General features: G+C 45.1%; 1 protein-coding gene across 2 annotated transcripts in view; it reads right to left on the bottom strand.

Moving 5' to 3' along the window:
- LOC128124403 (nodal modulator 1) overlaps nt 1–14,032 on the bottom strand; it is a 69,307-nt gene that overhangs the window by 37,923 nt on the left and 17,352 nt on the right. For both annotated transcript variants that reach the window (XM_052760601.1, XM_052760600.1), the window contains exons 9-11: nt 13,477–13,566; nt 11,011–11,116; nt 10,688–10,838 (exon numbers count right to left, since the gene is read on the bottom strand). In XM_052760601.1, coding sequence (XP_052616561.1) covers nt 10,688–10,838; nt 11,011–11,116; nt 13,477–13,566 — 347 coding nt within the window. The remainder of the gene's footprint in view (nt 1–10,687; nt 10,839–11,010; nt 11,117–13,476; nt 13,567–14,032) is intronic.

Raw genomic sequence — 14,032 nt, 5'->3', positions numbered from 1 at the left:
GCCTTGCTGGGGATTACAAATTGCTCCTGAAAAGATACAAAGAGGAGATTCTATTAATTATTTAGGATATAAAATAGAGCTACAAAAAATTAGACCCCAAAAGGTGCAAATTAGGAGAGATAGACTACAGACTCTTAATGACTTTCAAAGATTATTTGGAGATATTTCTCATCTAAGAACTATTGTTGGGGTAAAAAATGATGAACTGCATAATTTGTTCAAAACCTTAGAAGGTGACAAGGACTTAAATAGTCCAAGAGAATTATCACCTGAAGCTGAGAAAGAATTGGCCTTGGTAGAAAAGAAAGTACATGAAGGACACGTGGATCGTATTGATCCAAAGCTGGATTGCATTTTGGTTATTTTACCTTCTAGGCATTCTCCTACAGGAATATTAATGCAGAGGGAAGATATTATATTGGAATGGATATTTTTACCAAATAAACCAAATAAAAAATTAAAAACTTATGTGGAAAAAATCTCTGACTTGATTTGGAAAGGAAAATTGAGACTTCGTCAATTAGCAGGAATAGACCCAGCAGAAATTGTCATACCTTTAACTAAGGAGGATATTGAGAAATTATGGACAGAAAGTGAACCTTGGCAAAGAGCTTGCAGTAATTTTTTGGGAGAAATTAACAGCAAATATCCCAAAAGCGATAGAATTGATCTTATAAAGAGAGCTGATTGGATCTTGCCTCGAATTGTACGGGAAAAACCCATATCTGGAGTTCGTACATTTTATACAGATGCCAACAAACAAGGAAAGGCAGGTTACAAATCAGAAATTTAAGTAAAGTGGATCAAAGTCCTTATAATTCAGTTCAAAAATCAGAATTGTATGCTATTCTGTTGATATTAATGGATTTTTCAGAACCTCTCAACATAGTAACTGACTCTCAGTATGCTGAAAGAGTAGTATTACATATTGAGACTGCAGAATTTATCCCTGATGCTTCAGAATTAACTTCACTATTTATTCAATTACAAGATACAATCAGGAAAAGGAGTCATCCTTTATATATAACTCACATTCGATCCCATACTGGTCTGCCAGGCCCTCTAGCACAAGGCAATGATGAGATTGATAAATTATTGATAGGAAATGTACTGGAGGCCTCAGAATTTCATAAAAAACATCATGTAAATAGTAAAGATTTAAAAAAGGATTTTTCCATAACCTGGCAACAAGCCAAAGAAATAGTAAAGAAATGTCCTACTTGTTCCTTCTACAATCAAACGCCATTACCAGCTGGATGTAACCCAAAAGGTACTCAAAGGAATGAAATCTGGCAGATGGATGTGTTTCACTTTGCAGAACTTGGAAAACTGAAATATGTACACCACACTATCGATACTTATTCAGGATTTCAGTGGGCAACTGCTTTGAGTTCTGAAAAAGCTGATTCTGTAATTACTCATTTGCTAGAAGTTATGGCCATCATTTCATGGGGAAGTTATGGCCATCATGGGTATACCTGCACAAATCAAAACTGATAATGCTCCATCATATGTCTCTGTTAAAATGAAACAGTTTTTTGCTTATTACAATATAAAGCATATTACAGGCATACCACATAATCCTACAGGTCAAGCAGTTATAGAAAGATCAAACAGAACTCTAAAGGATATGTTAAATAAACAGAAAGGGGTAACAAAAACCCCCAGAAACAGACTTCATAATGCTCTATTAACTTTGAATTTTCTTAATGCCAATGAGAAAGGAACAACAGCTGCAGAGAGACATTGGATAATAGAAAAAACTACAGAATTAAATCAGCCTATATACTTTAAGGATGTGCTGACCTCAGAATGGAAACCAGGGTATGTGTTACGTTGGGGACGAGGTTTTGCTTTTGTTTCCACAGGAGAAGATAAGCTGTGGGTACCATCAAAATTGATAAAGGTTCAATTTGAACAAGAGAAACCTCTTAATTAGAGGAGGTGATAGTTCATCAACCAGCATGAACATCCAAATTAAACTAACTTACCAGTAACACATGTCTTTTCATTTAATCAGATAATAACTTGCCAAAAAGGAACATCCCCAAAATTAGTCTTGGGGAAAGGTTTTTGTTTTTGTCTTTTAGGAGAATGAAGGTTAAGGAATCTGAAGAACACTGGACAAATGAGACAACTGAAGAAAAGGGACAAATCATCTATCCCAGGAAACAGAGTGAAACGGCGTATGGGTATGTTATCTAAAAAATTTTATGTCTTCCTAAAGGTTTGTTTCTGCTTTTCTCTAAAAATTTAACACTATTGGTCTTCTAATAGTCCCAGTTCAATTGAAATTTAAAGCTGACTTTAGAGTTGGAGAATGGCTCTCTCCTTCTTTAAACTCAAGCATGTTGTTAAAAGGAAAATGCAAACTCCCTGTATCATGCCAGAATAAAAGAGCCATCTTCTGCTGTGGGACAGGAGAAAAGCCAAATTAAGTAAGGGACTATTCTATTACTAATCTCAACTCTTTGATTCTATTCTGATTCTTTAAAACTTTTCTTAAAGTATAAATTTTATATCAAAATTTACAAGATTAATATATATAGATATATAGTTATATATACATTTTAAACTTTAAGATATGAATGGTCATATAGAGTACTAATTAATTCTAGAAAAAAGGCTTCAATTAGCTGCATATATATATGTCTTTGTGTTCGAGTCTCTTATCAGTTTTCTGCAGGAAATCACGGCCAGGCCTAACATCAACTGAAGTCTCCAGGAAGAAGTTGGGGCCCCACAACAACAACAATTCCACGTGGACAATAATAATATCACTAAGCTGACAAACATCATCTACAGATCAGCTTTGAACTACAAGGTGCTCAGAGCAATTTTGAGATGACTAGCTGAGATGATCCAGTCTCAAAGACTACTTGAATAAAGACTTGAGATAAACCCTGAACTTTGGCATTATACACAGACTGGATAATGAAGGACATAGTTACCTTTCCTAGAATTTGACAATTAACCTAAAATTTTTCTTTCAGGATAAAGATAACTTCGCCCATACCCAGCAGGAAGCAATTTTAAGAATACGACGCCCACATTCCCAAAGAGGTGGTGTGGGGCGGGTGGTTTTTTGGTCTTTTTAATGGGTCTGGGATAATTTTCATTGTTTAGGGGGTTGGTTACAAGTTGTTGTCAAGGGTTAGGAAAAAGGCTAAGCAAAAGAGATTAGATTTAAGGTTCTTGTTTAAAAAAAAAAAAGAGAAAGAAAGAAGAAGAAAAAGACAATTACTAGTTTTAAGTACTTTACATTGGATTGGACTGTTTTATATTGTATACAAATTATATATATACTGAAATTGATATTGTTAGAAAATGCTATATGTATATTTCTAATTGTACTTATACTGTTCATTTAACAATGCAATTTTCTGATCCTTGAATGTTATTATTACCAACTATTAGGATATAAAGAAATGAAAGTTAGTAGTTAGACATTACAATAGAACTTGTAGTCATATTAGATATGTTTTAAAAATTGAGCAGATATATTTTAGACAGGTCATCTTCAAACCCTTCAGAGATCTACAGAATATGGCATTTAAAATGTTTTAATAACTTAGAAAATTTTTCTTTTTTGTTATGATTATGAGACATGTCGGCTCCTGGCAGTACCAATCTACTTCAGAGAAAATACGGGCATTGAAGAAACTGCATATGGAGTTAACTTTTATTGTGGCAAAAGTTAGCCACTGGACAACAAAGTATCCTCGAATCAACTGCTGACAAAATGGACAGACAGGACATGAAACAAAAAACTACTGATTCTTGCCAAAACAAGTATGGTTATGGCTTTATCAAAAGGCATCTTCTGAGGCCAGGACAATATGGCACCATCCCTGAAATGGCCTTCGCAATTCGGAAAAGGTACAGTGCCCTTTTCTTCGAAGGCAGCTAAACAGGCAGTGGGCCGATGGCTTCTGATGTGCAATGGAACAGCAGCTGAAACAGTTATTCTTGAAGAGTAACTAAGCTCATGCCCCTCAATAGTAGACTGGCATTTGACAGAGGGATGTGGAGAAGAACGGGATGCTGAGATGAAGCCATATATACACAGCCAAGAAGAATGGACAGCTGAATTAAAAAACCAACAACAATTTCCAGAATTTAAAATCCTGAATCACGACATGACACTAGTGGAATTCAGGTGTTTCTGGTACATGGACTGCTCTCACCCAATGTGAGGTTGAACTGTTGACCTTGTGTACATCCTACTTCACAAATGAGTCTGTCAGATACGCTAAGCCTATAGGCTGAAGATGATGCCCCAGCATTGCGGAGAAACCTCAGGTGACTGTCCAGGCAGCTGGCTGTTTCTGTCAACTCACAAATTTTTTGGAAGTTGCTTGCATGCACTTTCTGTTTTTATTTTTGTTAGCTAATATTATTTCCTTCTTGGGTCTCTGAGGGAGTTGAAGATTAGTGAGTTATAGTTGAAGGTTAGTTAGTTATAGTTGAAGATTAATTAGGATAGAAAGTGAGTTAGATACATTTTGGACTTAACAAAATAGGATAGATAATGAAATTATTTTCTCTGAATTTGTCAAATACAAATGGACTAGACATTGTTTAGACATTTATTACTTGTATATATTGTATATAGTCATTGTACTTTTGTATATAGTTTTTCTTTTGTTAGTTATAACCTTTTTCTTTTTTTTCCTTTTTATTAAAATAGAAAAGGGGAAATGTGGTGGTATTTTACTTGTACTGAAATGTGATTTTAATTGTATGTTAATAAATAAAGTTGTCTGGGGGTCAGAGCTATTAGAGCCATAGCAAGTGCATGGCGGCGGTGGCGCACGCCTTTAAGGACCTGGAGGGCGGTACATTCAGGCAGTGATGAGGCAGTCACATGTTTGGGTTTACAACCAATGAGAAGGCAGAACAGGAAGACTTTAAAGACATACACACAGGAAGTAGGTCCTTTTCGGAGAGCTCTCTTGGCTGAAGAGGATCCCTGAATCAGGAAGGGTGAAGCTCTTAGCTCTGACCTCTTGGCTTTCTTCTCTGAATTGGCTCTGTGTTTCTTATTTAATAAGACCGTTGGTTACATCTACACTACATTTTTTTTTTTTTTTTGTTTTTGTTTTTTTGGTTTTTCGAGACAGGGTTTCTCTGTGTAGCTTTTTTGCGCCTTTCCTGGATCTCACTCTGTAGACCAGGCTGGCCTCGAAGGTTTCTACATTCTTAACTGGTTACAGGTTCTAAAAAAGGATCAGGGCTTGAGAGATGCTCAGTGGTTAAGAGCACACAGTACTCTCCAGAGGACCTGGGTTCAATTCCCAGAACCCACTTCAGAGGGTCCACAACCACCTGAAATTCCTGTCAGGTCCCAGAGAACTTCAGGACAAATGGCTGAGGTGCCTACTTTAACATATCAAAGGAGATGCTGGCCACCAGGCTCTCCACACAGGCTCCCCCAGCATAGTTCCAGAGTTCTGGTTCCTCTCAGCACTTCTCACCCCCATCCCCACCCCCAGCCCGCCCAATCTCTCCAGCCCGAGCTTCAGCTTCCATTCCATTGCCTCAGCTTCTCTGGCCACTCGCTCTCTTGGCCCCCTCTCTGCTCTCTCTGTCTCTCCTCCTCTCCATCTCTCCCCCACCCTCTCTCTCTGTCTCTCCTCCTCTCCATCTCTCCCCACCCCTCTCTCTCTGTCTCTCCTCCTCTCCATCTCTCCCCCACCCCTCTCTCTCTGTCTCTCCTCCTCTCCATCTCTCCCCCACCCCTCTCTGCTCTCTCTGTCTCTCCTCCTCTCCATCTCTCCCCACCCCTCTCTCTCTCTGTCTCTCCTCCTCTCCATCTCTCCCCCACCCCTCTCTCTCTGTCTCTCCTCCTCTCCATCTCTCCCCCACCCCTCTCTCTCTGTCTCTCCTCCTCTCCATCTCTCCCCCACCCTCTCTCTGTCTCTCCTCCTCTCCATCTCTCCCCCACCCCTCTCTCTCTGTCTCTCCTCCTCTCCCCACCCCTCTCTCTCTGTCTCTCCTCCTCTCCATCTCTCCCCCACCCCTCTCTCTCTGTCTCTCCTCCTCTCCATCTCTCCCCCACCCTCTCTCTCTGTCTCTCCTCCTCTCCATCTCTCCCCCACCCTCTCTCTCTGTCTCTCCTCCTCTCCATCTCTCCCCCACCCCTCTCTGCTCTCTCTGTCTCTCCTCCTCTCCATCTTTCCCCCACCCCTCTCTGCTCTCTGTCTCTCCTCCTCTCCATCTCTCCCCCACCCCTCTCTCTCTGTCTCTCCTCCTCTCCCCCACCCCTCTCTCTCTGTCTCTCCTCCTCTCCATCTCTCCCCCACCCCTCTCTCTCTGTCTCTCCTCCTCTCCATCTCTCCCCCACCCTCTCTCTCTGTCTCTCCTCCTCTCCATCTCTCCCCCACCCCTCTCTGCTCTCTCTGTCTCTCCTCCTCTCCATCTCTCCCCCACCCCACTCTGCTCTCTCTGTCTCTCCTCCTCTCCATCTCTCCCCCACCCCTCTCTGCTCTCTCTGTCTCTCCTCCTCTCCATCTCTCCCCCACCCCACTCTGCTCTCTCTGTCTCTCCTCCTCTCCATCTCTCCCCCACCCCTCTCTGCTCTCTCTGTCTCTCCTCCTCTCCATCTCTCCCCCACCCCCTCTCTCTGTCTCTCCTCCTCTCCATCTCTCCCCCACCCCTCTCTGCTCTCTCTGTCTCTCCTCCTCTCCATCTCTCCCCCACCCCACTCTGCTCTCTCTGTCTCTCCTACTCTCCATCTCTCCCCCACCCCACTCTGCTCTCTCTCCTCTTGAGGTCTGGTCTATTCTTCTATTCTCTCCCTCACATCTGCAATAAAACCTTCTCCTTAACCACACCTAGGAGTGGTCATGTGCTCACTGTCTGGTATCTCTCTCTCTCTCTCTCACACACACACACCCCAAAAATAAAAATTAATTTAAAAGGAAAAGAAATAAATCTTGGGTCAGCAAAATGGTTCAGTGAGTAAAGGCACTCACTGCCAAACCTGAGGAACCTGAGTCCAATCCCCAAGACCCATGTTGTGGAGGGAGAGAGCTGTCTCCATGTGAATGCCACAAGACATACACCGACACGTGCACAGAGAAAGAGAGAGGGAAAGAGACTGACTCATAAATAAATGAGTAAGTGTAATGTTGTAGAATGTTATTTTAAGGTGTGCTACTTTTGTTTATGTTGCATTTGTTTAACTCTGTGAGGCTGTGTTACTGTGCCTGTCTAAAACACCCGATGGTCTAATAAAGAACTGGCCAATAGCAAGGCAGGAGAAAGGATAGGCAGGGCTGGCAGGCTGAGAGAATATATAGAGGGAGAAATCTGGAAGGAAAGGAGAAGGATTCCAGAGGCCAGCCACCCAGCTACACACACAGCAGGCCATGCAGTAAGAGTAAGATACAGAATTAAGAGAATGGGAAAAGCTCAGAGGCAAAAGGTAGACAGGATCAGTTAAAGATAAGTTAAAGAAAGCTGGTTAGAAACTAAGCCAAGCTAAGGCCGGACATTCATAAGTAGCAATAAGCTTCTGTGTGTGATTTATTTGGGAGCTGGGTGGTGGGTCCCCCAAAAAGAGTTTAAAAAAAAAAAACAGTGTAATAAAATTTTAAAAATAAAATAGGGGCCGGAGAGACGGCCAGCTAAGAGCACTAGCTGCTCTTGCAGAGGCCCTGGGTTTGACTCCCAGCACCCACATGGCGCTCACAACTGTTCGCAAGTCTAGTTTCAGGATATCTGACACCCTCTTGTGCCCTCCAAGGGCATGGAACGGACAGAGTGTATAGACATGCAGGCAGGCAAGACACACTCATAAAATAAATAGAAGAAACTCTAAAAAAATTAAAAATATATTTTTATAAATAATTTTTAAAAAGAAAGGTAAGAAACACCAATGCATTAAGGAGGCAGATGTGGGTTGGGGTGAAGCTCAGTGGCAGTACATTTGCCTGTGTGCTCAAAGTTCTAGGTTTGATCCCCAACACCATTCAAAAATAATGTAAATGTCCCTGGGCCCCTTCAGAAAGTAATGAGTTTTTCCAAAGATGCTCAAATGTCATTTTTTCTTGCTTTGGTTCAAATATTTCACTTTAAATAAGAAAATTATCAGATATACACACACACATCAGTTGTTCAAATAAGAGGCTGGGGTCTGGCAGTATGTGCCTACTAACTTTCTGCATCGAATCATTTATCAAATCCATCTGTTTCTCATTTCCTCTCCTGCCAGCACCCAGCGTTAAGGCACCCCCAGCCGATCATCTCCTCCAGATAACTGCCACAGGCCCCTATCTGCACCGTCTGCCAACACCCTGGCTTCCCACCAATCCCTACCCACCCAGCAGGCAGAAAAGCGCATCTCTATCGTGCCCTTGGTCTCAGTGGCAAGGCTGTCTGTCTCTGCACCTCAGGTACATGATCAAAGGCTTGCTGACCTCATCACGGCCTCTGGACACACTGGCTCAGCCCCTTCCATTCGGTGTCCTCCCCTCTGAACACGCTGCCCTGCATCTTCTTCCCTTGGTCCTCCTAAGGCCTCAGACTACCACCCCCACCCCAATCTACCCAAGGTCTTCTCCCCAATATCTTCCTGACACAAACTGCAGGCCTCTCTCTGTGCCACCTCCCCAAGAAGCTGAGAGCCAACAACCCTGTCCTTACCACTTGGGCTCGGCTCCTCGTTACACGTGCAGCCCTCGCACTGCGCCTTACCGACGGGTGAGGAACTTACATCTGCTTACCTAGCACGGATGTTCCAGCACAAAAGCAGAGGGACAGGAACAGGACTTCAACCCGAGAGTTATTTTCTAAGAATGAATGATGTCCTGTCTTTCAAAGCTGAAAGGTGACTAGGTGACTTGGTGACTAGGCTGATGGCTGTCTGCCGGGGCTCTGCTCCCTAGCTCTGGTGTCAGCAACCACCTCTGTCCCTCCTGTGACCTCACCCACTCAGGCTCCCCAGCCCACCCCTACAATGCTGGCATTCCACTTCCAGTTGACGAGTCACCTAGGAGTGTCAATCAGGATGGACACAGATCCAAACATCTAGGAGAGTGTGCCACCAGTGGTCATGTGACGCCAAACCTGAACCCTCAACACCTGTCCACAGCAATACCTCTAGTAGGCTGAGAACCCTTAAGTATCTTTTCTTTCCGTCCTTGACATCAGTGACGACATGATTAACTCTGCCAATGACCAGAAGCATCTCCAAGCACACCTCCACACCATCAGAGAACCTAGCAAAGCCCTCTAGGATCAGACAAGGAAAATGCTCCCAGAGGAGGGCTAACCTCAAAGATCTTTTTCTAATTTAGATAGATATTAGATAGACAGACAGGTAGATGATAGATAGATAGATAGACAGATAGATACATAGATAGATACATAGACAGAATGATAGATAAACAGACAGACAGGTAGATGACAGATATAGATAGATAGAATGATAGAATGACAGATAGACAGATGGTAGATAGACAGATGATAGATAGAATGATAGACAGACAGACAGACATGGTTATTTATTGTGTTGGCACACATGTGGAGGTCGGGGACAACTTGTACAAGCTGCTCCCTTCTTCCACCACGTGGCTCCCAGGGATCAGACTCAAGTTGTTAGGTTTGGAGAAAGCACATATACCATCATCTTCTTTTTCTACTTTAACAAACCCATTTTAACCTGAAAGCAAAAGAAAACCATCTTAAGTGTCCAACATGTAAGTGCCTTCAGCTACTAAGATTCAGCACTCATGAGCTGGCTTTCTGGAGCCCATTACCTAGGGTCGGATGCCTTGCTCACCCTTGATGCCGGGGGAGGGACTGGGTCCCGCCTCAACTGAAGGCTTTGCTGATCCCCCATGGGAGGCCTTGCCCTTTTGGAGGAGGTGATGGGAGGGTTTGGGGGGGGGGTCGACTAGGGAGAAGTGGGAGGAGGGATGAGACAGGGATCTGTGGTTGGTATGTAAAATAAATTAAAAATTTTCTCTTTTTTTTTCAAGACAAGGTTTCTCTGTGTAGTTTTGGAGCCTGTACTGGATCTCTCTCTCTGTAGACCAGGCTGGCCTCAAATTCATAAGATCTATATGCCCCTGCCTTCCAAGTGCTGGGACTAAAGGCATGCACCACCACTGCCTGGCTTTAAAAAATTAAAAAAAAAAAGAAAAGAAAAAGGTTCAGCACTCATCTTTCCAAAGGAAAGCCAGCTTGGCTCTCAACAGCTATTAGAACTGGATGTGAATCCTGGACAGAAATATGGTCGGGTCAAAGCTCATTTTCTTCTCCACTGCTGCCAAGAGGAGCCGGGATGTACCCAAGACTGCACATAGTCCATGGGCTGGCTAGTTTTATGTCAACTTGACACATGCTGGAGTCATTTGGGAAGAGGGACCCTCAACTGAGAAGATGCTCTCACCAGACTGGCCTGTGGGGCATTTTCTTGGTTGATAACTGATGTGGAAGGGCCCAGCTCACCGAGGACAGTGTGCCACCCTTAGACAGGTAGTCCTGAGTTATAGAAAGGAGGCTGAGCAAGACAGTAAGCAGCCCTCCATGGCCTCTGCTTCAGTTCCTGCCTCCAGATCCCTACCTGACTTCACTCAGTGATGGACTGTGATGTGGAAGTGTTAGCCAGATAAACCCTTTCTTCCTCCAGTTGCTTTTGGTCATGGTCAATCGTCACGCTGACAGACAGCACACTTACCCTGTAGCAATGAGGTCAGCCAGCTGCGGAGTGTTGGGTGCGATTTTGATGGTAACCATCTCGAAGTAGAGATGCTCCTTCTGAGCATGGATGGTGTATGTCCCTGTCGTTATGTTCTCTAGGCGGAAGGAACCGTCAGCTTTCGTTTTGACTGAAACCAAAGCATGTGAATAAAAGATGGGCCCCAAAGCTTGCATCCCAACAGATACGTGGGATGCAGTGTTTTCACAAGGTTTCACACTGAGATTTTGTCACTTGTGTCTATATCATTCCATGATTGAAAACAAGCCCTTGAGGAGGCTCAGGACCACATGCCTGCCCACCTTTAATCTGGTTGTTCAGGGTGACCACAGCCTCCGGAACGCCTTCTCCTTCACGTCCGTTCAAGACCCTCCCAGTGACTGAGAAGCCCATGACGTGGAACACGGGCTGCAAAGTGAAGAACAGGTGTTCACACGCTCATGTCACCAAGACCCCTCCTGTCCAGCACCATGGCTCACGTGCTGGCCCCTCTCCCTCTCTCTCATAGCCTCTATCTTCTCAGCTGCATTTCCAATGCAGGAATGCTCGTCAGAGTTGAATAAAAACAGCCTGCAGACTCACTCCCCGACTCACAGGTTGCTGCTTCTGGCTTGTGGGGTTACCCCGCCTTACCGTCTCCTGCTCCCTCCCTGGCTCCATCCGTATGTCCCCACTTTAGTGAATCCCACCTGTCTCCAGCCTCTTAAACACACACCACATTACCTGGGACCCCAGCCTGTCCCACAGCATCTCCTGGGACCCCAGACCTGTCACCCCCAACATTGCCTGGGACCCATGGCTTTCCCCTTCACCTGCAGCATGTCCCTTCAGTACCACCTGGAACCCCCAACCTATTCCACCATTACCACCTAAGATCAGTGACCTACCCTCCCCTTTCAAAGTCCAAGAGCCCTCCCTCACCTAAGAGGCCGGGCCAGGCAGATTCCTTCCAATCCACCCTTCCTCTGGAAAGTCGCTCACCACACAGCCCTGTGCCTTGTCTGTGTGCATCCTGTTTGCTCCAAGCACCAAGCCTGGGCTCTCCTGGGAGGCACTGAGCTACCTGGGTGAGACATCACCAACCTAATTATATCTTCATCAAACTCCTCAGGGTCTGACAAGCCTGACTGATTCCCTATATCTGCCCCCCTTCTCATTAAAATGTGACTTTGCAGCTCAATGGAGCCTGTCCTGCCCAGCTCCCTGCCACAAAGCAGGCACTCAGGAAGTGCCTCCCGCATGAATGAATGTAGGAATTATTTGAAAGAGAGCCTGAAAGTGGCAAAACTTTAGCCTTGCATGACAACATACTTGTAATGCAAGCACCAGGTGTGACTACAGGGCACGGTGGCACACACCTGCCATCTCAGCACTCAGGCGGCTAAGTCAGGAGGATCCTAAGTTTAAGGCCAGTGGTACTGCCTCAAAACAAAAAGGCAAGAGTGCAGGGGAAGGGAGAGGGGGAGTAAGAAAATGGCCTCCTTTTTATTGGGGGATAGTCCTCCTGAAGGGAGTGCTGAACTGGCTGTCTGTCCTCTTATTAACTCACATATCCAACAAACGTTTTCAACACTCACTACGTGCCAGGTGCTAAAGTACACAGATGAAACGGGAGGCTTCCCTGGCGTGATGGAATGTTCTAGGCCCTCACTAAACTCCACACACTTCAGGTTAAAACTTGCATTTGACCACCATCTGGGTACTTCGCCCAAGTACCTGCCACACCCTTCCTGCAAGGTTGTACAGGCAATAAAGGCTCAGTGCTCATTTTCCTGGCCTCCTGGCCTACATTTAGGTGTCCTACGCAACCTCAGAAGGTGGGGCCAGCTCCCCTGACTGCGCTGCTTTAGTGGATTGCTTTTCAGTGCATTATAAAAACCAGAGAATAACTTTTCACTAGCACCACCGCCAGGGACCCTTGGGCACTTCCTCTATGTTGCAAGCTGCCAGCTTTCTGTAATTCTATTTCTGTAATTAAAGACTCAGAAGAATGATGAAAACACATTTTCCATGTCTTCTGAACATCTCACCATCCCCTCCTACCACATGGGCCATGCTCTCCTGAGCTCACACGGTTATGGCCCAGGCTAGCTTTCCTCATCACACCTCTCCTCAGCAGTACCCAACTCCCAGCAGCATAAGAGGAAAGTGGCCAGCCAAGCTGTACGCCATCACCTCTCCAAGCTTCCATCCTCCCCTCCACTTCTCCTCAGGGTGCCTCGAACTCTCTAGGCATACTCCTGCCTTGAGACCTTTGCATTCACCACAAATTTTGGGTATAACACCTGCTCCCCTTTAGACGGTAGCTCAGTGTTACCTTCAGGGAGAGGACTCCTGACATAACATGCAGCCCTGTGTCCCTGCCCTGCACAGACCTTCTTCTGTTCCAGAGAGCACTTAACCGCTTCTAACACACTAACTTGCTTATCTAAACAGGCACTGGCTCTTCCCATCACTAAAATGCAACGTCCAGAAAGACTGTTGACTCACTAGGCCCCAACTGTACAGCCAAAGCGGAACTGACTCAAAACACAAGCCACAGGCATTCTGTGGGCACATCTCACTGAAGGAGCAGCACCGACCAGGGCTTAGCTAGCTCGGCAAGATGGAGATGCTGTGGAAGAGAGGTGGTAGATCCAGTGTACCCCAGGCTAAGCCACAGAGTCCCACTTCCTCCAATAGCCATCTGGACAGGGTGTTGAGGTGGACGTGTTTGCGACATCTGTGCCCAGGGCTGGGAACCCAAACGCCCGCCTCCAGAGCTTCACCTCGATTCTCAAGCTGTCGTGCTCCACGGTGAAGTCAAGCCTGGAAGGTGCCACGTCAAAGGTGATCCTCTCCCCTCTGTAGAACGGCACCTGGGAGAAGGGGTCAAGTGATTAGGAAGCGTGTACAGCACAGTCCTAAATCAGTGTTCACCAAGTCTAGCAGCCAAAACAACCCAGAGGAATGTGACTCCAGCTGCTGCTCTAAGGGGAAGCCCTGCACTACACTGTGACCGAAGAGCCCATGTCTCATCTTCAGTACAGGCTGTGATCACCAGGGCGAACATGCTTGCAACTGCAGGTGGACAGGTCCACCTTGTGGACAGGTCCAAGTCTGAACCTGAGATCCACTACATTCCACACACACCTTACAGACAAACAGAGGCTGATGGCAAACTCAATAGTTATTTAGATTTTGGAGTGTTTTAGATATGGGTTTTTTTAGTTTTAGGGACACTCAACCTCTCCTTACTAGGCCAAGTGCTCATGAATGAGAGGCCCACCCTTTGGCCATTCAGTATCTACTACTGATCTGGATCTTAAAGGCCCCCAAAAGCCC

This window comes from Peromyscus californicus, unplaced genomic scaffold, assembly GCF_007827085.1.
Source record: "Peromyscus californicus insignis strain IS unplaced genomic scaffold, ASM782708v3 Scaffold_4__1_contigs__length_199733344, whole genome shotgun sequence".
In the NCBI taxonomy this organism is placed as follows: domain Eukaryota; kingdom Metazoa; phylum Chordata; class Mammalia; order Rodentia; family Cricetidae; genus Peromyscus; species Peromyscus californicus.
Note: the sequence above shows the minus strand (reverse complement) of the source record. Positions and strands in the feature narration are given on the sequence as shown.